The sequence below is a fragment of the Bufo bufo genome, chromosome 5, assembly GCF_905171765.1.
Source record: "Bufo bufo chromosome 5, aBufBuf1.1, whole genome shotgun sequence".
Taxonomy (NCBI): domain Eukaryota; kingdom Metazoa; phylum Chordata; class Amphibia; order Anura; family Bufonidae; genus Bufo; species Bufo bufo.
The window spans coordinates 420,338,267-420,363,800 of record NC_053393.1 but is presented as its reverse complement, the minus strand read 5'-3'; the positions used below and the strand labels follow the sequence as shown (position 1 = coordinate 420,363,800).

Below are 25,534 nucleotides of genomic sequence, written 5' to 3'. Positions count from 1 at the left end.
CATGTGACCAAGCTTCTATTGGCTAATGCATTTTTGGGGAATATCTCAGGAACGGAACGTCCTAGAGAGCTGAGACCTCTTCTAAAACCTTCCCGGACACCTGATGTACCTGTGTGCCAAATTTCGTGATTGTAAGTGCGACGGTGTGGATTCCTTTAGCGGACATACACACACACATACACTCAGCTTTATATATAATATATATACATATATATAGATATATATATATCTCTATATAGTGTCTTTGCATTTCATTCAAATTCCTTATTATCATTTTTCAAGGTAGTGAAGGTTACTAGGGGTGGCCAGCATTTTAGAAAGCTACTAAACCCTGAAACATATTGCATGTTCTTAAAACATATTCCTTAATAGAAAACAGGATCTAATTTTACATTATTGATTGTGACATCCTTACACCATTAGCTTCATGCTATGCTGTTGTTTCTAACGTGTCTACATAGTCTTTAGGTCCTCTTTTATAATTTATTGGTTGATAATTATAAGTCATGAGTGGTCAGTATATTTCTTTTACACTGTCTGTGTATCCAGCTATGATCAAAGGGTTTTTCCCAATTTGCATCAGCATCCTTTAAAATAATCATTTATGAAGGTACTGTAGCTGTCATTTTGTAATGTTTTTCTTTTACCTTTATTGCTCCTATCTTCCGTTCTGGGCTGTGGTCTCATGATTGTGCTCACGCAGCTTTTTCTCATTTCTTCTGCAGTGATAGGGGAGTGTCTATGTAACTATCTGATGGGAGGAGCTATAAACTAGCTGGACGTTGTTATGGGCGGTGCATTATGGGTTTGGTTGGATAAAGCAACAGGAAGTGATACATACAGGATGGAAACAAACCATAGTGATCTATTTATATGGGGAAGATGAGTCAGGACAGTCCAAACTGAGGGGAAAAAAAGAATGGGGAAAATGTACATGGGGTAAGTGACTGCATAAGCATAACTGCTAAAACTATAATAATTCTGGAGAACCTCAATAAAGGCTTTAACATTCTATAACTCATAAGCTTTTGCTCATGGAAAGTTAATCAAGGTTAAAAGAAGCTATAAAGAGTTCTAATTGATGCTGGCTCTCCTCTATAATGCACACAGATCCTGCATACATGGAAGACTCCAGGGACTTCCTCCAAAACAGGACTGTGGTGCACCGTAGAGATGAGCGAAGTTTTGAAAAATGCGATTCAGGAAACTTGCCGAAGTTAGCCAAGAAAATTGATTTGTTATTAATTAATTAGTCACAAATCCCTATAAATCAGGTATACCCAGGCCACTCTGCCTTAGGGTAAGGCCACACGGAGTGGCCGTGCTGTGGGTGGGTTGCAGCCATGCTGTGGTGGAAAACCATATGGCCAATTAGCCTGCAGTTGCCTTTCATTTAATAATGAAGACCGCACTGTATAGTCTTTCTTCATTGTTAATGGCCGCGGGGCACCTTTAAACAGGGGCTGTTGCTAGTATGGGGTTTGGCTGGTTAGGTTGCGGGGACAATATTCAAATTATTGCTGATTTGGCCTGCAATCTCCTGCAGGTTATTTAACAGTAATAGTAATCAGCTCTGGCATACCCACTTCTCCAACCCCAGTGCTCTCCTGCCCTACAGATGGGAGCCCTCCCTTCTTCTGCCATTTGCTATTCCTCCTTTTCCACATTATCTAATATTGATGGGAATATGTCACCAGGAACATCCAGCTGCTCCTCTCTCTGCATCTTGCTGACTTTTTTAGGACATGGAGACCAAGAAGGATGATTTGGAAGAAGTAAAGCCAGCAAAAGCCATCATTAAGACCTGGCCCCCCTAATGGGTGCAGGCTGGATGCTATTGGTTGGCACGCTGGCACTGGAATAATAAAGGCTTCCATATTATTGGTATTGAATTGCATATCTTACTTTACGGATGATGTAGGAATAAGTAAATAAAACTGACGCAGAATAAGTCTCCCTGCACTCTCCCTGATTTCTTCCTGCCTTCTCCCTCTCTATATTATTACAATTAATCATTTTCTGAAACACTGTCCCTGACGCATGAACGTTTGCCACGTCTCTCCCTATGTTCAGCTCACAGGACAGTGGCAGAGACCGTGGGGCAAAAGGGTTTTATAGGGCTGTGACATCACAGGGGATGGCTATCTGTGGATTGGCTTGTTGCATGCCAATATGGGTGATCTCGCATTTCCAGGCTTCACTTTGTAAAATGCGCAGCCGCCATTTTAGTAAAAGCTGATTCATTACCACAAAACAAAGCGAGAGGAAATTGGGATTCATTGCAAATCAAAGTTTTCCTGAGCTTTGGACTAAATTCTGCTTCGCTTCATTCAACAATAGTGCTCAGCATCAAAACCGGCATAATCCGGCAATCATAAAGTATGGAAATGTGGCACTCATCACTTCTATTAAAATGTATCCTTTATTCACCACGTTAATAGTAGTGTTGAGCGAATCAAAGTTAACAAAGTGGAATTCGATCAGAATTTCAGGAAAAATTTGATTTACTAAGAATCCAAATTTCTTAGCGCTTCGTGGTAACAAATCAATTTTTTTCTGAAATGGCGGTAAAAACAAAACAAAAACATACCTCATCTATTTGATCGTGGACAGGCCATCGCGGCCATCTTGATTGAAGAAAATGCACAAAATATTGCGCAATGACGTCATCAGGGCATCAGTCCGCTTAAGATTTGGCGCGTCTTCTTTAATTAAAATGGTCGCAACAGCCTCTCTGTGATCAAAATGGATGAGGTGAGTATGTTTTTTTTTTTTGTTTGTTTAACCACTGATTAACCCCTCAAAGGCCTCAATGTGAATTTCATATGCCGCGATCAGCATTGAACGTGGAATCTGAGGGGTTCAATGTGCCCGCTACATACATTGAAATGTGATTTGTGACAAGGTACTTCGTAACAAATCTGAATTTCTTGCCGAAGCTGCCAAATCAAATTATGAAAATTTTGCTCATCACTAGTTAATAGGTAAGACTCATGGAGGGTGCAATTGCGTTTATGCCAAAGCAACAGTTGTCACTTTGGCCTAAAGGCAATAAACGCTATTTCACCCTTTGTGAGCCTTGTCTTTTAATTTGGGGAATAAAGGATTGACTTTAACAGAAGTAGTAAGTGCTTTAAGATTGTTGGATCTCCTCTATGTTTGTCCTGATGTCCCTGGAGTAAAATCCATAAGGCCACCTGCACACATTGCGGAATGTGCGTGGTTTTTCCGTGCTGCTTCCTTTTCGGGAAAAATGCAGCATATTACAGTACCAGCAAAGTGCAGTTTTCAAATTTAATAGCATGTCAATTATATTTGCGGTTTTAACTGCGGATTTCACCCTTTTCAATGGAAGGTTGAGATCTGGGACAAAACTGCATCAAATCCGCATTAAAAATAGCTGTTAGACAGTGCAGATTTTGGTGCGGATTTGCACACAGAAATTTGTGTGGATCTTATGCGTGTTCACCCGCACTCAAGTGCAGGTGACTAAATAGACCCTCTACGTGCGTGCCATTTATAACGCTGATGTGTTCCTATGTGATAGATGGACATTTGGGTCCCATTAAGCACAGATTTCTTCCTATCCTATAGCTACTCCCCTGAATTTAGATTTGATGCATGTCTAAAATTTTTGAAGCAAGATAGATAAATAGATAGATAGTAGATAGATAATAGATATTAGATAGATAATGCAGCATTCACCGCGACCTAGGGCCCTCTAAGATGTTTGGTGTTGGTGGTACCCAGATGTAGGAATCACTGAGTGGTATAGGGGTGTCTACAATGTCCCTTAATGATGAATGTGTCACGGTGCTCCTACCTGGATATGACTGGACGCCAGGAGTTGGCTCTGAGGCAAATAGGGGGTAATAATTGGGCCTTGTGATGAAGTTGAATAGCAGCTTTACTTTGGTAAACGTTCATCAGAAACAATCTTTAAACTTTATCTTGGTCCCAGCAGGCTTTAGCATTAAAACTCTGGCAGGCAAACTCGTCGCTGCTGCATCTGGTGCTCTCTGGCTCTGCTGTACTGACTGGCTTGCTGTATAACTTAGCTTCTTATTTATGCTTCAACTTCTCTCTTTGTAGTCTGTCTCTAGATTTTGCCAAGGAACCTTTCCTCCTGGCTCCTGAGGTTCTAAGCTGTGGCCTCTATATCCACCAGAGCTGAAGGTGCTCTAGCTGGCTTGGCTTGGGCACATTCAACAGCGACGTGAACAGCACTTGCTTCCTTCCCCTAGCAGGAGGTAAGCTAGACTGCTCTAGAAAATGGTCCCCACCCTTCCTGCAGGAAGTGAGACCCTCCCACTCCTCCACAGAGGGGAGTTAGAATGGAATGGAAAGCTTCATTCTACCTAACTGTAGCTCTGCCATGTTTGCTGCTACCTGCTGGTGAACCAGGCACATTACAGGTGAACATAACAGTTACATAGAAATAGGAATGCACATTGTGTTTGTACCTGAAATAAATACACATGATGACATGAGGTTAACCAGTAAAGACAGTAGCTAGGTGCAAAGGTAGTAATGCCACTCTGGGGCGTTACAATAATAGATATTGATAGATATAGATGAATATAGAAATTACTGTTGTTGTTTTTTTTGTTTTTTTTTCATCTCGAGAAAATGTCTGCCTTTCCTTTGCTGAAATATAATTTGTCTAGTTGTTGAAGAAGATTGGATTGTGTTTTCGTTGTTTTTTCCACCGCCAGTATTTAACACTCTGTTGAAACACAGTCAACTTTCATAGAGGAAATGTACAGAGCAGCCAACTTATATCATAAAGCGAAGGCATAGAAAACAGATGGCATTTCTTTGGGGACTATAGCAATCATTACAGAGATTGGTTTGGTTTACGTTATGCAGAGTGAAAGAATTTCCTATCACGGCCCAAAATGATTTGCAACATTTCTCATTATTCATAAAACTAGGAACAATGCTAGAAATTTAGCACGGCCTATCATTTTTTGTGATCAGGCGCCACGCTATAGGATCATTAAAGCCAGCAAAAGCAGCTGGTCTAAAAGTATGATAAAGAGGAACAATGGCTGAGCCTATTTATATCTATCACTCCTACACAAAAGTTTCCTGGGTGATTAGAATCACTGGCAGCAGCAATTATGTTAAACCTCCAGTGTACATGAGTCGTCAGCCTACTGTATTGTCTGCCACCTTGATGTATGCCCAGAATAAGATTGGACTATACAAACTAAATTATGCTCAAAGGGGAATACAGTATATTTAAAAGAGTGTACATATCTTGTATAAAAAAAATTACAGGGTCTTCACTATTGTCCTAATTGAATCAGAAATATGTATTTCTTGGTATTTTTATCACTACTGTTATTGCTTTTTCTGCTTGAAAAATTCAGCAAAATGTCTGCAGAACAGAGGGGATGGTATTGAACAGGCACATACATAAAAGGTGTGTGTCCCTCTGGTTTATAATAAACTGTACGAATATTCGTTTAACAAACTTAGGGCACATGCACACAGCCATTGCTCGACCATTCCGTGCACTGGGGACCCATTCAACTTGACTGCACTACTTTTTTGCGGTACGGAGACACGGAGAGAGACCCCACGGAAGCACTATGTAGTGCTTCCGTAGGGTTCTGCGCCGCTATTCCACTCCGGAATGGGATAGAGAACCAATTTAATACTGGCCCGACTGGCACAGTGTGCATGAGGCCTTAAGCTGGGTTCACATACCATTTTTGCCATCTATTTAACATATAAGTTTGCAAAAAAGGATACAAAAACGTAGCACACCACGCTTTTGTATTCTGCAGAATCTGGTTAAAAAAATGTATAAGTTAACGTATAGGTTTGTTTTTTTTTTACAATGGAACTGTATGGTGACAGGTGCCACTGTATGTTTTCATTTTTTTGGGGGATTCGTTAAATGGATGGGAAAAACGCCATGTGAACCTGGCCTTCCATACCCATGCCCATTTCAGCTGTTACTTTTGGCAGTTAGATCATGTGACCTCTGATACAGGCGCCGGATTTCACAGTGTCCGCTGTTGACACAGGAAGTCAGTATTTATTCATTTATATGAGAGCCTTGATGCCAGTCCCGAGGGTAAAATTTGAGAAACCTACTTCTTTATACTGTATAGGATGATATATTTCTATGGTATGTGTTACAGGAAATATGGCTTTCAGCCAGAACCTCATCCTGATGACCACACAAATATGCCTAATAATTGGACCCAGTGGTATTCACCCATTCACTATGGCCAGTAGCATTGTGTTCCTTGTTAGCATATCTAAGGCAGGAAGGGCACACTGTAAAAGAAGTTACATAACATTCTCTTGGCCAAGAGATGGGGGAATTTATTTGGGTGGTCACAGGGTGGAGTCTATGGTGGGGGGCTGGGACACAGGAACATATAGGTGAAAGTTGAGAGTCAGGCTCTCTCTTCTCTTCCTGGACACCCTTGGATGAACAGCATTTCAGGAGCAGGCTAAGTTATATGTGTGCTTATGTGGGTATGTATATAAGTATAATATCCCAGTAGACTTTATATGTGTACTTAGCCACATTTGCTCAGCATCCAGGGTGGGCAGGAACGGAGGGGGCTCTGTGTGGTGGTGTCCTTTATATATTGTGTTATCTGTATCTTTATGTATAATGTCCATTGCTTTGTCATCTCTATGTTATCAGTAAACTATTTTTATATATAAGTATCTGCGAGGGTTGTTGCTCCTGGGGTATATGAAGGACTGGAAGAGGTGTAATTATACACAGAATAATCGGGTTGTATGGGAAACAGGGCAATATGCTAGGAATAGAATAGAAGGGATGGAAAACGGAGATATACATAAATCTCCAATTTCTAATAAGAAAAATTCCCCTTATCAGACAACTTTCTAAGTCAGTGTCCACTGAGAGCTTAGTTCTCTGCAACAAGGTTCGCTATACAGTTTGGTACTGTAGCAGTCATAGACATGGCGCAACCATCTTAGAGGGGAATTGTGCAGTGAGCATGGCTTTTCTTTCTCAGCTTAAGGCTAAGTTCACACAAACGTGTGTGATCCGTGGCCGTACTGCGGCCCGCAAATCGCGGGCCGCAATACACGGCCACAGTTCCGTGTGCATTCCGCATCACGGATGCGGACCCATTCACTTCAATGGGTCCGCAAATCCAGAATCGTGGAACGGCCGCACGGGACGGGACCCCTCGGAAGCACTACGGAGTGCTTCCATGGGGTTACGTCCCGTACTTCCGTTCCGCTAAAAGATAGAACAAGTCCTATCTTTTAGCGGAACGGGCGGATCGCGGACCCATTAAAGTGAATGGGTCCGCGATCCGATGCGGCTGACCTACGGCCGCCGATCGTGCATTGTGGCCTGCTATTTGCGGGCCGCAGCACAGGCACGGGTCACACACGTTCGTGTGAACTCGGCCTAACACTTTTTTAATTACCGCCGGAAATATTATCAAAGGGCACCTGAAAAGACTTAATATATGCAAATGAGCCTTCAGAAGCAACTGGGCGTCACCATTACTCGTAGAGGCTCTGCATTCTCTGCAACTGCTACACCCTCTGCACTTTTATTGACAGTGCCAGGCATGGTGATGTTTACACTGCCTGGCCCTCTAAAAGAGGGCACGGCAGCTGCAGAGAGCTGATCCTCTAGGAGTAACAGCAACACCCCCATTGCTCTTAGAAGCTCATTTGCATATATTAAACCTTCATTTTTCTCAGTAATGCGGGCACATATGAACATGGGACCAACACAGATGCCTTAAGCTGCCAAGTGCACATGTAACAGGTCATTCAGTTTCATAGGTACAAATCTGCTGATAGATGCCCTTTAATACAATGATCTTTCAATACCTTCAGAGCCAACTTTCTTGTTCTAACTATGGCAAAAATTGTCTGCATTAGATATTCCATACAGTTTCCAAAGAATGCATCATATGGAGCCCAAATGACATTTCTATACGGTGCCCAAAAAACAGTGCCATACGATTGCCTAAATAAATTATCCTGATCAATAAACTAGGGAGAGATGCTTAGGAGTTGCTTTCGGTAACAAATGTGGCCTACAGCCATCCATGGATAAAAATAATATGTGTAACTTCTTGATGCGGACTTTCAAAAAATCCACAGCGGCATGAACAATGGGGGGCATGGGATTTCTGCTGTGAGAACTCTTAGAACATCTTTGTTATAGCATTTTATTGACAGTCTCATGATGAAGCAATGACCTACATCTAGCACATTTTAATTTCCTGCTTAGATATTTCTAATGATTTCCTTAAAAAAAAAAAAAAAGATGAAACATGCGTAATCCTTGTGATCTATTTAAGTCAATGTCGAATGCATTTGTAAAATTAATGATATATCGAAAATTCAGATATGGAGTTATTTGGATTACAGGGAATGAAAGCACTCTAACATAACTGTAACCGTAATAGTATACATTTTCTTTTCAATGTTGTAGTCTTTATTCATTATATACTGTGCATGCATAAAATGCCTCATACATCAGACAGCATACTGACATTCAAATCTGTCTAAAGCCCTAATCCATCCTAAACAGCCCTAATGCATAACCAGTAAGGGAAGTTTTAACTAAAACTGACAAGAAGCCCTCTTTAAACATCTCACTGTGTGTTAAAGCTTATGTTACCTTCTGATGTATTTTTTTTATATTTGTTATGATTGCCTTGTACTAATTTGGGGCTACAATCATTTTTGTCAATTGTTCCGTATTAAAAAATGTTCAGCTGTTTCTGGGACACAAGAGTTAGGCCTATTGCACACGGACGTTTTTTTTTCCCGTTTACTGGCCGTTTTTTGCGTTCCGTATACGGTCCGTATACGGAACCATTCATTTCAATGGGTCCGCAAAAAAAACGGAATGTACTCCGTATGCATTCCGTTTCCGTATTTCCGTTTTTCCGTTCCGTTTTAACATAGAACATGTCCTATTATTGCCCGCAAATCACAGTCCGTGGCTCCATTCAAGTCAATGGGTCCGCAAAAAAACGGAACACATACGGAAATGCATCCGTATGTCTTCCGTTTCCGTTCCGTTTTTTGCTGAACCATCTATTGAAAATGTTATGCCCAGCCCAATTTTATCTATGTAATTACTGTATACTGTATATGCCATACGGAAAAACGGAACGGAAAAACGGAACAGAAACGGAAACACAACGGAAACAAAAAACGGAACAACGGATCCGTGAAAAACGGATCGCAAAACACTGAAAAAGCCATACGGTCGTGTGCAATAGGCCTTAATCGCATTTGAATGGATGCTATAATGAAAAGGGAAACGCTGATGTGAATCTCTCCTTATAAAAAGGCTATGTACACCTTCGGGGGAATGTTTTTATCAGTGCATTTTACTCATTATGGGCTACAAACCATTTTTTTCTATTGCGCTTTATTAAAGCCATTTCTGAGACACAAAAGTTTTAAAAAATCAGTCTGATTGCAAGCTGTCATTTTGTGTACACAGCCTTTTTGAGGGGGGATTCACATTAGCGTTTCCCTTTCCATTATAGCATTCCATTCAAATGTGATTAAAATGGAAAATAATAGAATTGCTATAACGGAAAGCCAAAGGGAACACTTTAAAAGGTATTACATTTTAATCCATTCTAATTGAGTTGAATAGACAAAAAAATAAAATAAATAACCAGAAAGCTCAGCGGCTCAACCTCTCACCGTATGAGATAAGGTGCTCACCTACAAGTCCCACCCTAAGGACCAAAGTGAAACGTGGATGTCAAAAAGCAGTGAAGGGGCACACTTAAAAGGGCTCACTTGAAAAAGCAACCATAGACACTTTATTTAACCTAAAAATATCCCCTAAAAATATACATAAAATATAGGCTGAATACAAATACATGACCTCTATATATATATAGGATTGAGTCCCGTGTATCAGTACACCCGTCCCAGGGTGATTCCTGTAGCAAGTTTGTCGGCTGAGACCCTTACTAATCAATAGAAAGGTAGTGCATATGTGCCGGCTATATATCACTCAAATGTGGCACGTATGTATGTTGATCAATGGACGTGCAGCACCTGTATAGGTGTAATGATGAGGGCTGTATAGCACTAAATGCCAATATCTTCTGATCGTTCTCAGTCAAAGTCCAATTGATATAGGCGGCAACACTCACAGTTGATAACAACGCCAAAAGTCACTTAGTGCATTCACAATGCCACAATAGATGATCCCCAGGAGCTGGGTCTTACCCGTCTTCACTGCCTCTGATGCAGCGCTGATTCCAGGCGGCCGCACACCAGCGGAGTCTCACGTGCTGTGCTAGACCTCGACGTGGCGTCCCACGTGACCTGGCTGCTTGGGAGACCGGGTGAAGCTGGGATGAAGTCACCAATCGGCAACCGCTTGCTATGAATCCAGACAAAGCTTCCTCTATCTTCTTTATTTATTGCAGGTATTCAATAATAGAACCATGACGGATTCTGATTTCCGCTTTTTTTTGTCTATTCAACTCTATTAGGACGGATGTAAATGGAATAGTATAACGGAAAATGAAACGCTTATGTGAATCCCCCCTCGGTTGAGTCATTCATGTGTCTCTCCACTGTAATTTAGGCCTCATGCACATGACCGTAGTTCTGGTCCACATCCGAGCCGCAGTTTTTGCGACTTGAGTGCGGACCCATTCACTTCAATGGGGCCGCAAAAGATGCGGACAGCAGTCCATGTGCTGTCCGCATCCGTTGCTCCGTTCTGTGGCCCCGCAAAAAAAATATGGCATGTCCTATTCTTTGCCGTTTTGCGGACAAGAATTGGCATTTCTACAATGGGCCGCCCGTTCCGTTCTGCAAATTGCGGAAGGCACACAGGCGGCTTCCGTTTTTGCGGATCTGCGGTTGGTGGACCGCAAAAAACGTCACAGTCGTGTGCATGTAGCCTTATGGGTATTTTGGTAGCAGCATAGCCTTTTAGAAACCAAATAAAGTACAATGAAGATAGAATGCATAGACAGTCACCACGCTAAGGCTCCATTCACACGTCCGCAATTTCGTTCTGCATTTTGTGGAATTGCGGACCTATTCATTTCTATGCACTTCCGGGTCCGCACTTCCGTTCCACAAAAAAATGGAACATGTCCTATTAGTGCCGGCAATGTGCGGTCCACAAAATGCAAAACGCACATTGCCGCTGTCCGTGTTTTGCGGATTCGCGGATCCATGGATCCGCAAAACACATTGCAGACGTGTGAATGGAGCCTAAGGCTACATGCACACGAACGTTTGTTTCCGTGTCCGTTCCGTTTTCTTTGCGGATAGGATTTCAATGGGTCCGCAAAAAAAACGCAGACAGCACACCGTGTGCTGTCCGCATCAGTATGTCCGTTCCGTTGCCCCGCAAAAAAATTATGCATGTCCTATTTTTTTTCTAGTTTGCGGACAAGGATAGGCATTATTACAATGAATCTTCAAAAAACGGATCCGCAAAAAAGAAAAACGGATGCCATACAGAACATCATCCGTTTTTTTTGTGGATCCGCAATTTGCAGACCGCAAAACACATACGGTCATGTACTTAGGCCTCATGCACACGACCGTGCCATTTTTTGCGGCCCATTGTAGAAATGCCTATTCTTGTCCACAAAACCGAAAAGAATAGGACATGTTATTTTTTTTTTTTTGCGAGGCCACGGAACGGTGCAACAGATGCGGACAGTGCTGTCCGCATCTTTTGCGGCCCCCTATTGAAGTGAATGGGTCCGTACCCGAGCCGCAAAAAATGCGGACCACAAAAACGGTAGTGTGCATGAGGCCTAACTCATATACTTCTTTATGGAGTACCAGACAAGGATCAAGAGACCCCATTCTTTATATATATGGGGGACCCACAGTGCACCATTACCACTTGCCTGATCCTGCTTTTAAGCAGTATGCCACTCCTTTCCTTTCTGAAATGGAAACTACATATGAACAGCCACACACAGGCAAGCATTTCCATGTCCAGAGTGCGAAGACAATGCAATTGCATCTAGGGTCTGGTGCTTTGTAAAAAAAAAAGAGACATTAGTAATACCAGGTACCAGGGGCATAACTACCATAGCGGCAGACCATGCAACTGCTATGGGGCCCAGAGTAAGAGGGGGCCCAGTTGGGAATATCCCCTCTTCTACTGAGGTTGAAAACCTGGTCACGACTCAACCCTCTAAAGGAACTACTTTTAGCAAATGAGGTAGTGGAAAAAATGGCCCAAGGGTCATTGAAAGGGGTTTGGGAGGAAACCCTTCTGTCCTGTGTGGGGGGCCTGGTTTGATCCTTGCTACGGGGCCCTTACTTCCCTATGTACGCCATTGCCCAGTACATTGTTTAAATCTGTGAATTTCTTCTCAATTGAACACATTCTCAAAGACTATGCTCAAAAATACTATTTAAATTCATCCTGATCATACAAAATAAACGGTAACATACTGGTTATATCACAGTTCAATTGTTAGACACCTTTGCTAGAATTTAAAAAAGACAGTATTTTCTTAGTTGCAATAGTTACAATAGATACAATTCACTGTTAGAGTTTCATTGTCTGTTTCATCATCTTTTTCAGGATTTGCTTAAAAGATGTCATTCAGCGGAAGCCTCCTATCTCTTCCAGCAGGATAAATTCTATGATGTTCGATATGACACCGGGGACAAGTCTATTCAGTGCAGTAGACGAGCAGATGCATTCAAATTCTGGCTGATGTGGAAGGCTTTAGGGACCTTAGGACTAGAGGAGAGGGTAAACCGTGCTCTAGCATTATCCAAGTAAGAGAATACATCTTTTCCTTCAAATAATTCACAGTATCTCAGCTCAAATATATATATATATATTTATATAACATATGCCTGCCCATACCATAACCCCACTGCCACCATGGGCTACTCAATCCACAACGTTGACTTAAGCAAACTGCTCACCCACACGACGCCACACACACTGTCTGCAATCTGCCCTGTGAAAACCGAGACTCATCCGTGAACAGAATGCCTCACCAACGTGCCGAACGACATTAAATGTGAGCATTTGCCCACTCAAGTCGGTTACGATGACGAACTGCAGTCAGCTCCAGACCCCGATTAGGACGACGAGCATGCAGATGAACTTCCCTAAAACGGTTTCTGACAGTTTGTGCAGAAATTCTTTGGTTATGCAAACCGATTGTTGCTGCAGCTGTCCGGGTGGCTGGTCTCAGACGATCATGAATGTTAAAATTCTGGATGTGGGAGTCCTGGGCTGGTATGGTTACATGTAGTCTGCAGTTGTGAGGCCGGTTGGATGTACTGCCAAATTCTCTGAAACGCCTTTGGAGACGGCTTATGGTAGAAAAATGGACATTCATTTCACAGGCAACAGCTCTGGTAGACATTCCTGCAGTCAGCATGCCAATTGCACGCTCCCTCAAACGTTGAAAAATCTGTGGCATTGTGCTGTGTGATCAAACTGCACATTTTAGAGTGGTCTTTTATTGTGGGCAATCTAAGGCACACCTATGCAATATTCATGCTGTCTAATCAGCACCTTGATATGCCACAACTGTGAGGAGGGATGGATTATCTCGGCAAAGGAGGAGTGCTCACTAACACAGATTTAGAAAGATTTGTGAACAATATTTGAGAGTAATGTGTCTTTTGTGTATGTAGAAAATGTTTCAGATCTTTGAGTTCAAGTGTGCGTTTATATTTAGAAAGTGTTGCGTTTATATTTTTGCTCAGTGTATATATACAGTACAGACCAAAAGTTTGGACACACCTTCTCATTCAAAGAGTTTTCTTTATTTTCATGACTATGAAGGCATCAAAACTATGAATTAACACATGTGGAATTATATACATAACAAACAAGTGTGAAACAACTGAAAATATATCATATTCTAGGTTCTTCAAAGTAGCCACCTTTTGCTTTGATTACTGCTTTGCACACTCTTGGCATTCTCTTGATGAGCTTCAAGAGGTAGTCACCTGAAATGGTCTTCCAACAGTCTTGAAGGAATTCCCAGAGATGCTTAGCACTTGTTGGCCCTTTTGCCTTCACTCTGCGGTCCAGCTCACCCCAAACCATCTCAATTGGGTTCAGGTCCGGTGACTGTGGAGGTAAGGTCATCTGGCGCAGCACCCCATCACTCTCCTTGATGGTAAAATAGCCCTTACTTTCAAAGTTTTCCCAATTTTTCGGCTGACTGACTGACCTTCATTTCTTAAAGTAATGATGGCCACTCGTTTTTCTTTACTTAGCTGCTTTTTTCTTGCCATAATACAAATTCTAACAATCTATTCAGTAGGACTATCAGCTGTGCATACACCTGAGTTCTCCTCAACGCAACTGATGGTCCCAACCCCATTTATAAGGCAAGGAATCCCACTTATTAAACCTGACAGGGCACACCTGTGAAGTGAAAACCATTTCAGGGGACTACCTCTTGAAGCTGATCAAGAGAATACCAAGAGTGTGCAAAGCAGTAATGAAAGCAAAAGGTGGCTACTTTGAAGAACCTAGAACATGACATATTTTCAGTTGTTTTACAGTTGTTTGTTATGTATATAATTCCACATGTGTTAATTCATAGTTTTGATGCCTTCAGTGTGAATCTACAATTTTCATAGTCATGAAAATAAAGAAAACTCTTTGAATGAGAAGGTGTGTCCAAACTTTTGGTCTGTACTGTATATATATATATATATATATATTAAATATGAGCAAATTTCTTAAAATTTTGATTCGGCCGTTTCGCCTAAATCTGCGAAAAAATTTAGTTCGATACAAATTTATTTGTGGCGAATCGCGTTAAAAAAAAAGGCTATTTCCTGGCTACAGAGAGCCTTTATAGCGGTGTAGAACATTGTGCCTTGCAGTAACACGCATAGGGAGTCTGCTGTGGTAGTGAAACAATACTGTGAGTCAGTATGACATGCAGATGACAGGCGTCTCTCTTAGAATCACTGCACACTTCACTTATTTGGGCAGTTACGAGGCCAAAACTGACCAAATAACTCAAGTGTGAACTCAGCTTTACAGGTCAATGTTAGCGTCAAGAACAAGCGCACTCCTTTTACAGTGCCGGCAGCTGATTCAACATAGATATGTACAGAACATGTTATATTAAACACTTATACACGTAAAGCCCCCCTGACAGAGTGGAGAGGGTGTCAGCAGTAAGTTTGTGTTGACGTCACTGATTATTTTGCCCTTCCTCTGATCCGTCAGAACAATAACCCACAAAAAATGTATCCTGTCTGTGGAGCATCTGCCTTCACTCGGTCAGCATTTGGTCAGTAATCCATCAGTATTGCTAAAGGCAAAAAAAACAGGAGAGGATCCAAAACAGAGATGACACGTGAATGGAATATTTGCTTGTCTTCTGTGTTTTGTACCCACTCCTGCTTTTGGCTACCAAATCATAAGCTAATTCTGATGCAAAATAGGGACATGTCATGCAGGCCTTACAGCTGTTAAATAGACAGGATCAGTTGTGCGTCTCATTTTTCTTCCTTCTGACAGATCAGAAGAAGGGTCAAATAAATGATGATGTCAGCCAGGCCGAAAGGCAAAATAGTGGCCCAGTCATGAAGTAAGGAGGGTGGGAACAGCATGAGAAGTCCACAGAGTGGCCCTATGACATAGTGATGAGGTGGAAGCAGGAAGCATGATGAGACCACAGAGTGGCCCAATGACACTCTGGAGATGGCAGCAGCATCAGGAGGAGGCCACAGAGTGGCACAATGACAGTGCGGAGGTGGCAGCAGCATCAGGAGGCCACAGAGTGGCAAGGTGACATAACATGGAGGTGGCAGCAGCATCAGGAGACCACAGAGTGGCAAGGTGACATAGTGTGGAGGTGGCAGCAGCATCAAGAGACCACTGAGTGGCACATAGTGTGGAGGTGGCAGCAGCATCAGGAGACCACAGAGTGGCAAAGTGACATAGTGTGGAGGTGGCAGCAGCATCAGGAGACCACAGAGTGACCCGGTGACAGAGTGTGGAGGTGGGTGGCAATTCCAGTACCAGCTGAAGATGGTGGGTGAAAGAAGGAGCACTTGGCATCATATGTGTGGCATCAGGCGGGTGGAAGCATCAGAATAGTATCTGATGCAGGTAGCCAGAAGAAACCGGTCTCTTTTGTCAAAGTGTTGGTGTGGCACCATGGATGACCTAGTCTGATGCATCAGGCATTGGTGGGTGGAAATCCTGACTGATTCACGCCTGATTCATCTTGGCAAAGGTCAGTCTCTCCACGAGTTCTTCTTGGGGTAACTATGGCCCCCGCCGCACTAAACACCCGCTCTGATGCCACACTACTGGTCGGGCAGGACACCTTTTCCAGGGCAAACTCTGCCAGCTGCGGCCACATATCCAGTTTGGCTGCCCAGTAGTCCAGCGGATCATCAATGCAGGGTGGCAGGGTACTGTTCAAGTATGCCACCACCTGCTGACTCAGATCCTGCTCCAGGTCTAGCTGCTGCTGCTGGTGAGTAGTTTCTTCACTAGGTGGGTGAAGAAAGCTGCTCATCAGTGACTCTAGGCTCAAGCTGCTGTTGATGGAGCTGGAACTGCTCCTACCCCCCCCCACCCTGCCCCAGAAGCTATGGCAGAGGAACGTGAGCACAGAGGTCTCCCCCAGTCATACCTGCAAGAGAATGGACGATGGCGCAGATAGGCAGTGGCCAATCGACTACATAGGTTGTCTCTATAGTAGTTCAGTTTGTCCTCCCTCTCAGCGGGTGTAAAAAAAAGTCCCTATTTTGTACCGGTAGCGAGGGTCCAACAAGGTGGAGAGCCAGAAGTCATCTCTTTGCCGAATGGTGACAATTCGGCTGTCACTAAGCAAGCAAGTGAGCATGCATTGGGCCATTTGTGCAAGTGACTCAGAGAGACTCCCTGCCTCCATCTCCACTGCATACTGCCACGGTGTGTCTGGGTCATCTTTCTCATCGCCCTGTAGCTGCTCTGGCTGCTCCTGCTCATTCTCTCCTTTCACCTGTGTAGAAAAACCACCCATTTTGCTACTCATTGCTTGTGCTCCAATGTCCTCCTCCTTTTCCTCCTCCAGTTCAGCCCCCACAGGGCTCATGTGGCCATGAGATCTAGGCGCCACGTCTCCAGTCCCCTGACCAGCCATTGTTACCAGCATCTGTTCCAGGACATGAAGCAGTGGAATGATGTTGTTGAGCCCGTAGTCCTGGCGACTGACAAATAACGTGGCCTCCTCAAAGGGCCTGAGCAAACAACAGGTGTCACTCATGAACTGCCACTGTCTGACACATTCCTGTCCACTAGGATCATCAATAAATCATTTATGGCCTTTCTCTGTTCGTATAGTCGGTCCAACATATGGAGGGTGAAATTCCAACAGGTGGAAATGTCGCATATCAGCCCATGTTGGGGGATGCCGTTCTGCCGCTGCAGCTAAAGGAGGGTATGCTTTGCGGTGTACGAGTGGCTGAAGTGTATGCAAAGTTACCTGGCCATTTTTAGGATATCTTGCAGATGGGTGGAAGACTTCAGGAACCGCTTGACAATCAGATTGAACACGTGTGCCATGCAGGGCACATGGCTCAGCCGTCCTTGATGCAAAGCTGACACCATGTTCTTCCCATTGTCGGTCACGTGGTTCCGATTTTGAGTTGTCGAGGAAAAAGACAGGATTCGATTTCTTGATGAAGAACACAGAGCAGTTCCTCCCCTGTGTGACTCCATTTGCCCAGGCAAATTAGGTGCAGAACAGTGAGACACCTCTGTGCCTTGCACATGTGGTATGCTGTAGGGGCACTGTGATTTGTCCATGCAGTGGAGGTTGAGGACACGGTGAAGGATGAGGAGGCATAGGTGGACATTGTCGCAGGAGAACGTGAGAACGTAAAGAACGTAAAGGCGGAAGCGGCGTCACCTAGCCAAGTTGCTAGTGTGGCTGTGAAGGAACCACATTCACCCAGTGAGACGTAAAGGACATGTATTGTCCCTGACTATAGTTAGAGTTCCAAATGTCGGCGCTGCCGTGCACTTTTGGTCAAGGACTGGCCCGTCTTCTGTTCTACATGTTGGGCAGGGCTGGTACTGACTTTTTGGCAAAGAAATGATGGCTTGGGACTCTTCACCTCAGCTCGGCACATGCCATCAGTTCTCTGAAAGGTGCAGCATCCACCACTTGGAAAGTGGTGCAGCCCTGAAACACCCGCCAAACTAAAATAAGTGGTGTATAGTGTAACTGATATCTGGTTATGTAATTTTTATTTTGATACTCACGTGCATTCCAACATTCCAGCACTGTGTTCCAACAGCGGTAAAATGCATTGAGAGGACTCCTCAGCTCATGCACATAATGGAGAGGACTCAAAGAGGAATCCTCTCAATCCATTTTACTGCTGGTTTGTAGAAGCACAAAGAAGGTTAGAGATGAGCGAATAGAATCCCGCAAAGTGGAATTTGATCCAAAATGCAGGAATTATTCGATTCGCTTTGATGCCAAATTTCCTCATGCTTCGTGTCAGCGAATCGATTAATCCTGAAATTCAAACTTATCGCCTCCATTTGCGCACGAAGGGCCGCCAGCCTCCATCTTGCTTGAAGATCTCAGCCAAAATCCCGTGCGGTGCGAGATTATATCATCACGCCGGCTGGCGTGATGACGTCAAACGTCACCACGCCGACCGGCGTGATGAAGTATTCTCGCGCCGCACGTGATTTCGGCCGAGATCTTCAAGCAAGATGGCAGCGGCCGGCCTGTCGCACGCAAATGGACGTGGTAAGTTTGAAGTAATTTTTTAAAATGTTAATTTCACACTGTTTGTACACTCAGATGCCGCGATCATGTATGAATGTGGCATATAAGGGGTACAATGACGGGGGCGGCACTACCACAGCTCCCTGTCATTGCACCCGCAAAAAAGTGCGCTTCGTGGAGAAGTAATTAGTCAGAAAGCAAATTTTTGGGTGAAATTCGGCGAATCAGCTGAATAAAATTTTTAAGAAATTCGCTCATTTCTTATAAAGATAGAAATTACATAACTGGACTCAGCGTCACTTATACTATACACCGCTTACATTAGTTTGGGGGTTATTTTGGAGCTGAAAGATTCTTTTTAACATCAATTTAAAACATGGAACAATTAATTCATAAAGCAAAACATATCCGTAAGTGAAGCATTTTGTGGTATATTTGTTACTTTGCTTTCCAACTGCTAAGTGCTCTTGACATCACTTATTTTGCGCTGCATTTTGCATCAATCTATTACCCTATTAGTAAGGTGTAATAAATAAAGTCACTCTAGCATTCTGTCTTTATATTCTAATTGAAAACAAGATTCCATGATAAGGCTTTTAGAGAACACTTTGCAGTACCACATCTTGTCCAGTTGTCTTCTGGCTCTAACCTTTTAACATATTACCATCATTACTAGAGTTTGTTTTACAGCGAACTATAATGTTAATAAGATGACTGCATCCGTCAAAGCTTTTCTAGCAGCAATCCTCATGCAGTTACACAAAATACTTTGATTTGCTTTTGAAGGCCATTGTCAAGATGGGATTTGATAAGTTTTTACTATTTCTGTCAACTTTTTTTCTTTTTTTTTTCTTTTCTTCGATTTCTTTTATCCAAGTTTTCAGCTGTTTGGGCTAGCTGAACTGTTCACGTCTTGCTGATATATTACATTGGGGATTACTTGAAGGATACAGAACTAATGTACCTCAGAGTCTTAAAATAGATTTGGCTTTCGGAGCTGGTATTCTGACCTTATATCTTAAGGACAGTTCTTTTCCACTGCTCGAGGCCATCATTGAGGTTTGAGTTGACATAAGTGTCATTTTTTCGCTCATTCATTCAAGTCATCCTGGTGAAGGTACAGTTACATCAATTATGTGTTATTAGTTTGAGCTTTATTTTTAAGATCCAACAGGGATCACACTTGTCTGTCACACTTAAGACAAATGGGTTCATTTTTCTCCATTTAAAAATCATTTGATTTCATTGACTTTTCTACAGCTTAGAACTGATTAGTTGTTAAATGGTTCTTTTAAGGACATGAAAACAACCTATAATGCTTGTGAAGAATTTTGTTTGTGGAAGTGATTTTAATCTGTCAGTATACTTATAAATGCAGAAAGTGTTCATATGTTGTGGTGCCCATGCACATAAAAGTTGGACAAATCCACCATTTTCATGAGCTGATTCACTCTCAACAGATGACTTTAGAGGACAAAAGGATCATACATATTAAATTTCAACATCAGATCCTTTTGTTTGATATGGCATGGTCACAGACAGCTGTTTTACTCCCTTCTTGCCACTGAGAACACATACAAACAAGTGTTCAGCCAACTGCAATTGAATGTGTATGAGCACTTATTTTAAGAGATAGAACATACATCACCTATTGATTCTCATAATAAAAATAAAATACAGCCAGGTCCATAAATATTGGGACATTGACACAATTCTTACATTGTTGGATCTATACACCACCACAATGGATTTGAAATGAGACAAAGGATGTGCTTTAACTGCAGACTGTCAGCTTTAATTTTAGGGTATTTCCATCCAAATCAGGTAAACGGTGTAGGAATTACAACAGTTTGCATATGTGCCTCCCATTTGTTATGGGACCAAAAGTAATGGGACAATTGGCTTCTCAGCTGTTCCATGGCCAGGTGTGTGTTATTCCCTCATTATCCCAATTACAATGAGCAGATAAAAGGTCCAGAGTTCATTTCAAGTGTGCTATTTGCATTTGGAATCTGTTGCTGTCAACTCTCAAGATGAGATCCAAAGAGCTGTCACTATAAGTGAAGCAAGCCATCATTAGGCTGATAAAACACAAAACAAACCCATTAGAGAGATAGCAAAAATATTAGGTGTGGCCAAAAAAACTGTTTGGAACATTCATAAAAAGAAGGAACGCACCGGAGAGCTCACCAACACCAAAAGACCCGGAAGACCATGGAAAACAACTGTGGTGGATGACCGAAGAATTCTTTCCCTGGTGAAGAAAACACCCTTCACAACAGTTGACCAGATCAAGAACACTCTCCAGGAGGTAGGTGTATGTGTGTCAAAATCAACAATCAATAGAAGACTTCACCAGAGTGAATACAGAGGGTTCACCACAAGATGTAAACCATTGGTGAGCCTCAAAAACAGGAAGGCCAGATTAGAGTTTGCAAAATAACATCTAAAAAAGCCTTCACAGTTCTGGAACAACATCCTATGGACAGATGAGACCAAGATCAACTTGTACCAGAGTGATGGGAAGAGAAGAGTATGGCGAAGGAAATAAACTGATCATGATCCTAAGCATACCACCTCATCAGTGAAGCATGGTGGTGGTAGTGTCATGGCGTGGGCATGTATGGCTGCCAATGGAACTGGTTCTCTTGTATTTATTGATGATGTGACTGCTGATAAAAGCAGCAGGATGAATTCTGAAATGTTTTAGGCAATATTATCTGCCCATATTCAGCCAAATGCTTCAGAACTCATTGGACGGCGCTTCACAGTGCAGATGGACAATGACCCAAAGCATACTGCAAAAGCAAACAAAAAGTTTTTTAAGGGAAAAAAGTGGAATGTTATGCAATGGCCAAGTCAATTACCCTACCTGAATCCGATTGAGCATGCATTTCACTTGCTGAAGACAAAACTGAAGGGAAAATGCCCAAAGAACAAGCAGGAACTGAAGACAGTTGCAGTAGAGGCCTGGCAGAGCATCACCAGGGATGAAACCCAGTGTCTGGTGATGTCTATGCGTTCCAGACTTCAGGCTGTAATTGACTGCAAAGGATTTGCAACCAAGTATTAAAAAGTAAAAGTTTGATTTATGATTTTAATTCTGTCCCATTACTTTTGGCCCCTTAACAAGTGGGAGGCACATATGCAAACTGACAGTCTGCAGTTAAAGCACATCTTGTTCGTTTCATTTAAAATCCATTGTGGTGGTGTATAGAGCCAAAAATGTTAGAATTGTGTCGATGTCCTAATATTTATGGGCCTGACTGTATATATGCTACAGCGTAGACCCTTTTTAAAATTGCAGAAACCCTTTCTATTGAAAAGTCAAAAAATATGCAGATGTATACAATGCAGATATATATATATACACTGCTCAAAAAAATAAAGGGAACACTTAAACAACACAATGTAACTCCAAGTCAATCACACTTCTGTGAAATCAAACTGTCCACTTAGGAAGCAACACTGAGTGACAATCAATTTCACAAGCTGTTGTGCAAATGGGATAGACAACAGGTGGAAATTATAGGCAATTAGCAAGACACCCCCAATAAAGGAGTGGTTCTGCAGGTGGTGACCTGACCACTTCTCAGTTCCTATGCTTCCTGGCTGATGTTTTGGTCACTTTTGAATGCTGCCGGTGCTTTCACTCTAGTGGTAGCATGAGACGGAGTCTACAACCCACACAAGTGGCTCAGGTAGTGCAGCTTATCCAGGATGGCACATCAATGCGAGCTGTGGTAAGAAGGTTTGCTGTGTCTGTCAGCGTAGTGTCCAGAGCATGGAGGCGCTACCAGGAGACAGGCCAGTACATCAGGAGATGTGGAGGAGGCCGTAGGAGGGCAACAACCCAGCAGCAGGAGCGCTACCTCCGCCTTTGTGCAAGGAGGAACAGGAGGAGCACTGCGAGAGCCCTGCAAAATGACCTCCAGCAGGCCACAAATGTGCATGTGTCTGCTCAAACGGTCAGAAACAGACTCCATGAGGGTGATATGAGGGCCCGACGTCCACAGGTGGGGGTTGTGCTTACAGCCCAACACCGTGCAGGACGTTTGGCATTTGCCAGAAAACACCAAGATTGGCAAATTCGCCACTGGCGCCCTATGCTCTTCACAGATGAAAGCAGGTTCACACTGAGCACATGTGACAGAGGTGACAGAGTCTGGAGACGCCGTGGAGAACGTTCTGCTGCCTGCAACATCCTCCAGCATGACCGGTTTGGCATTGGGTCAGTAATAGTGTGGGGTGGCATTTCGTTGGAGGGCCGTACAGCCCTCCATGTGCTCGCCAGAGGTAGCCTGACTGCCATTAGGTACCGAGATGAGATCCTCAGACCCCTTGTGAGACCATATGCTGGTGCGGTTGGCCCTGGGTTCCTCCTAATGCAAGACAATGCTAGACCTCATGTGGCTGGAGTGTGTCAGCAGTTCCTGCAAGACGAAGGCATTGATGCTATGGACTGGTCCGCCCGTTCCCCAGACCTGAATCCAATTGAGCACATCTGGGACATCACGTCTCGCTCTATCCACCAACGTCACATTGCACCACAGACTGTCCAGGAGTTGGCAGATGCTTTAGTCCAGGTCTGGGAGGAGATCCCTCAGGAGACCGTCCGCCACCTCATCAGGAGCATGCACAGGCGTTGTAGGGAGGTCATACAGGCACGTGGAGGCCACACACACTACTGAGCCTCATTTTGACTTGTTTTAAGGACATTACATCAAAGTTGGATCAGCCTGTAGTGTGTTTTTCCACTTTAATTTTGAGGGTGACTCCAAATCCAGACCTCCATGGGTTAAAAAATTTGATTTCCATGTTTTTTTTTTGTGTGATTTTGTTGTCAGCACATTCAACTATGTAAAGAACAAAGTATTTCAGAAGAATATTTAATTAATTCAGATCTAGGATGTGTTATTTTTGTGTTCCCTTTATTTTTTTGAGCAGTGTATATATATATATATATATATATATATACCAAAAGGATACTCCGTGTGTAGACTCACATAGTTCTTTCTTTACATCGCCTTTTCTAGATTATCTATACAAAGTAGATAGTCCTCGCTTTCAGACACGCTGGAGGCAGTTGTCTGCTGGCCTTATTCTGCGGCAAGCTGCATACACAATGTTTCCTGGCAGTAACGTAATTTATCTTCTCTTTCTTCCAGAGGAAAACATTTCCCCATTTTGCCTTGGTAGAGAGGGTCTAAAAGTGTGGCTATCCATTAATCATCAGACTGCTTGATATCAACAATACGCCTGTCACTTGCATTAAAGATCCAGCATGCCCGATGAGCCACTTCTTTCTCGCTCAGCCCCCCACTGAAATGATTGGGTGTCTTGGCTGGTGCCATCCTCATCATCGTTCTCTTGCTCCCTCACCTCTGACGACTCCTCCTCCTCTTCTTACAGTTGCCACTACTCTTCCTCATCATTCTCATCTCTATGGCATATTCCCTTGGTGTGTCCCCAACAGCTATAGGGGGGGGTAGCAAGGTGCTTCTTCCACCGTGGTCCCCTGCTACATAATTGACAGTGTGTGTTCTAAGATAAATATGAGAGGGATAGCATTGTTCATGCTGTAGTTGTCCCTGCTAGCAAACTTTGTGGTCTCTACAAATGGCTTCAGCGTCCGACAGGTATCTCAGATGAGCTGACCTCGAAGCAACACATTCTGCCTGATGCTGAGGCTGCCTGGTGCATGACAAAATCATTCACGGTTGTCTGCTGCTCGTAGAGATGCTCGAGCATATGCATTGTAAAATTCCAGCGAGTTGGCATATTTCAGATTTAGCGGTTTAGTGGCAGGCAATTCTGTCACTGCAGGTCCAGGAGAGAGTTCTTTGCTATGTAAGAATGGCTGAAGTGCTTGGACAGTCTCCTAGACTTTGCCAACACCTGTCACGGGTAGAACGAGGAAGGAAGGACAACCAAAGGGAACCACAACAAAACAACAACAGACTAGGCCCCAAACCTAGGGAAAGAGGTCACCTCCTAGCAATCCCTGAATATCTCTCCCTAAGCTGCTATAAACATGTACAAATCTCAAAGGTAGAAATGCACATGCACTGGAACCTGAATCTGCTGAAACACTGCACCAAACCCTCAGCTTAGGGAACAGGGAAAGAGGCAACCGGCTCCTTTCAACCTTAAGGAGCCAGAGTCTCCCTGAGGCCTAGTCAGAACAGACACAAAAGGAAAAGGAAAAGTACTTAGCTTTGGGAAGCAACTGGAACAGGAGAACCACCACACAAGCAGAGCACTCCACAGAAGAGCTATTAGCCACAGGGAAACCAGTGAATGGCGGAACATATAAAGGGGCCACCTGACAGATAATGAGCAACACCTGTGAAGGGGTGGAAACTTGTCAGCAACAAAGAAAACAATAGAGATCTGTCAGATCAACTCCTGAGTCTTCCGTCTATCTGAACTTCTAAGATCTCTCCCAGAGCCGGCGGTGACAACACCTTGCGAAAGCCAGTGTACTAATTTAGAATGCATGTGCACCACTAGGTTGATGACGTGCACCATACAGGGAGCATGTGTTATTTCTAGAGATAAGCGCAATTCTTACAAATTTGATTCGGCTGCTTTGCTAAATTTTACAAAAAATATTTGCTTCATGACAAATTACTTCGTCATGAAGCACATTTCCTTATAATATAACACTAACAAAGATAGTCCGAGTAGAAAGTAACAAAAATATATCTTTATTATTCCATAATAATTAAAAGCTCAATGTTAAAATGGTAGGTGATACAAAAACATACAAGGCTAACAATGCCCTAGCAGGGGATACAAGCTAA

The 25,534-nt window shown here is 43.1% G+C and overlaps 1 protein-coding gene across 1 annotated transcript in view; it reads left to right on the top strand.

Moving 5' to 3' along the window:
- GADL1 (glutamate decarboxylase like 1) overlaps window positions 1-25,534 on the top strand; it is a 476,825-nt gene that overhangs the window by 328,000 nt on the left and 123,291 nt on the right. The window contains exon 12 of the mRNA XM_040433316.1: window positions 12,578-12,777. Coding sequence (XP_040289250.1) covers window positions 12,578-12,777 — 200 coding nt within the window. The remainder of the gene's footprint in view (window positions 1-12,577; window positions 12,778-25,534) is intronic.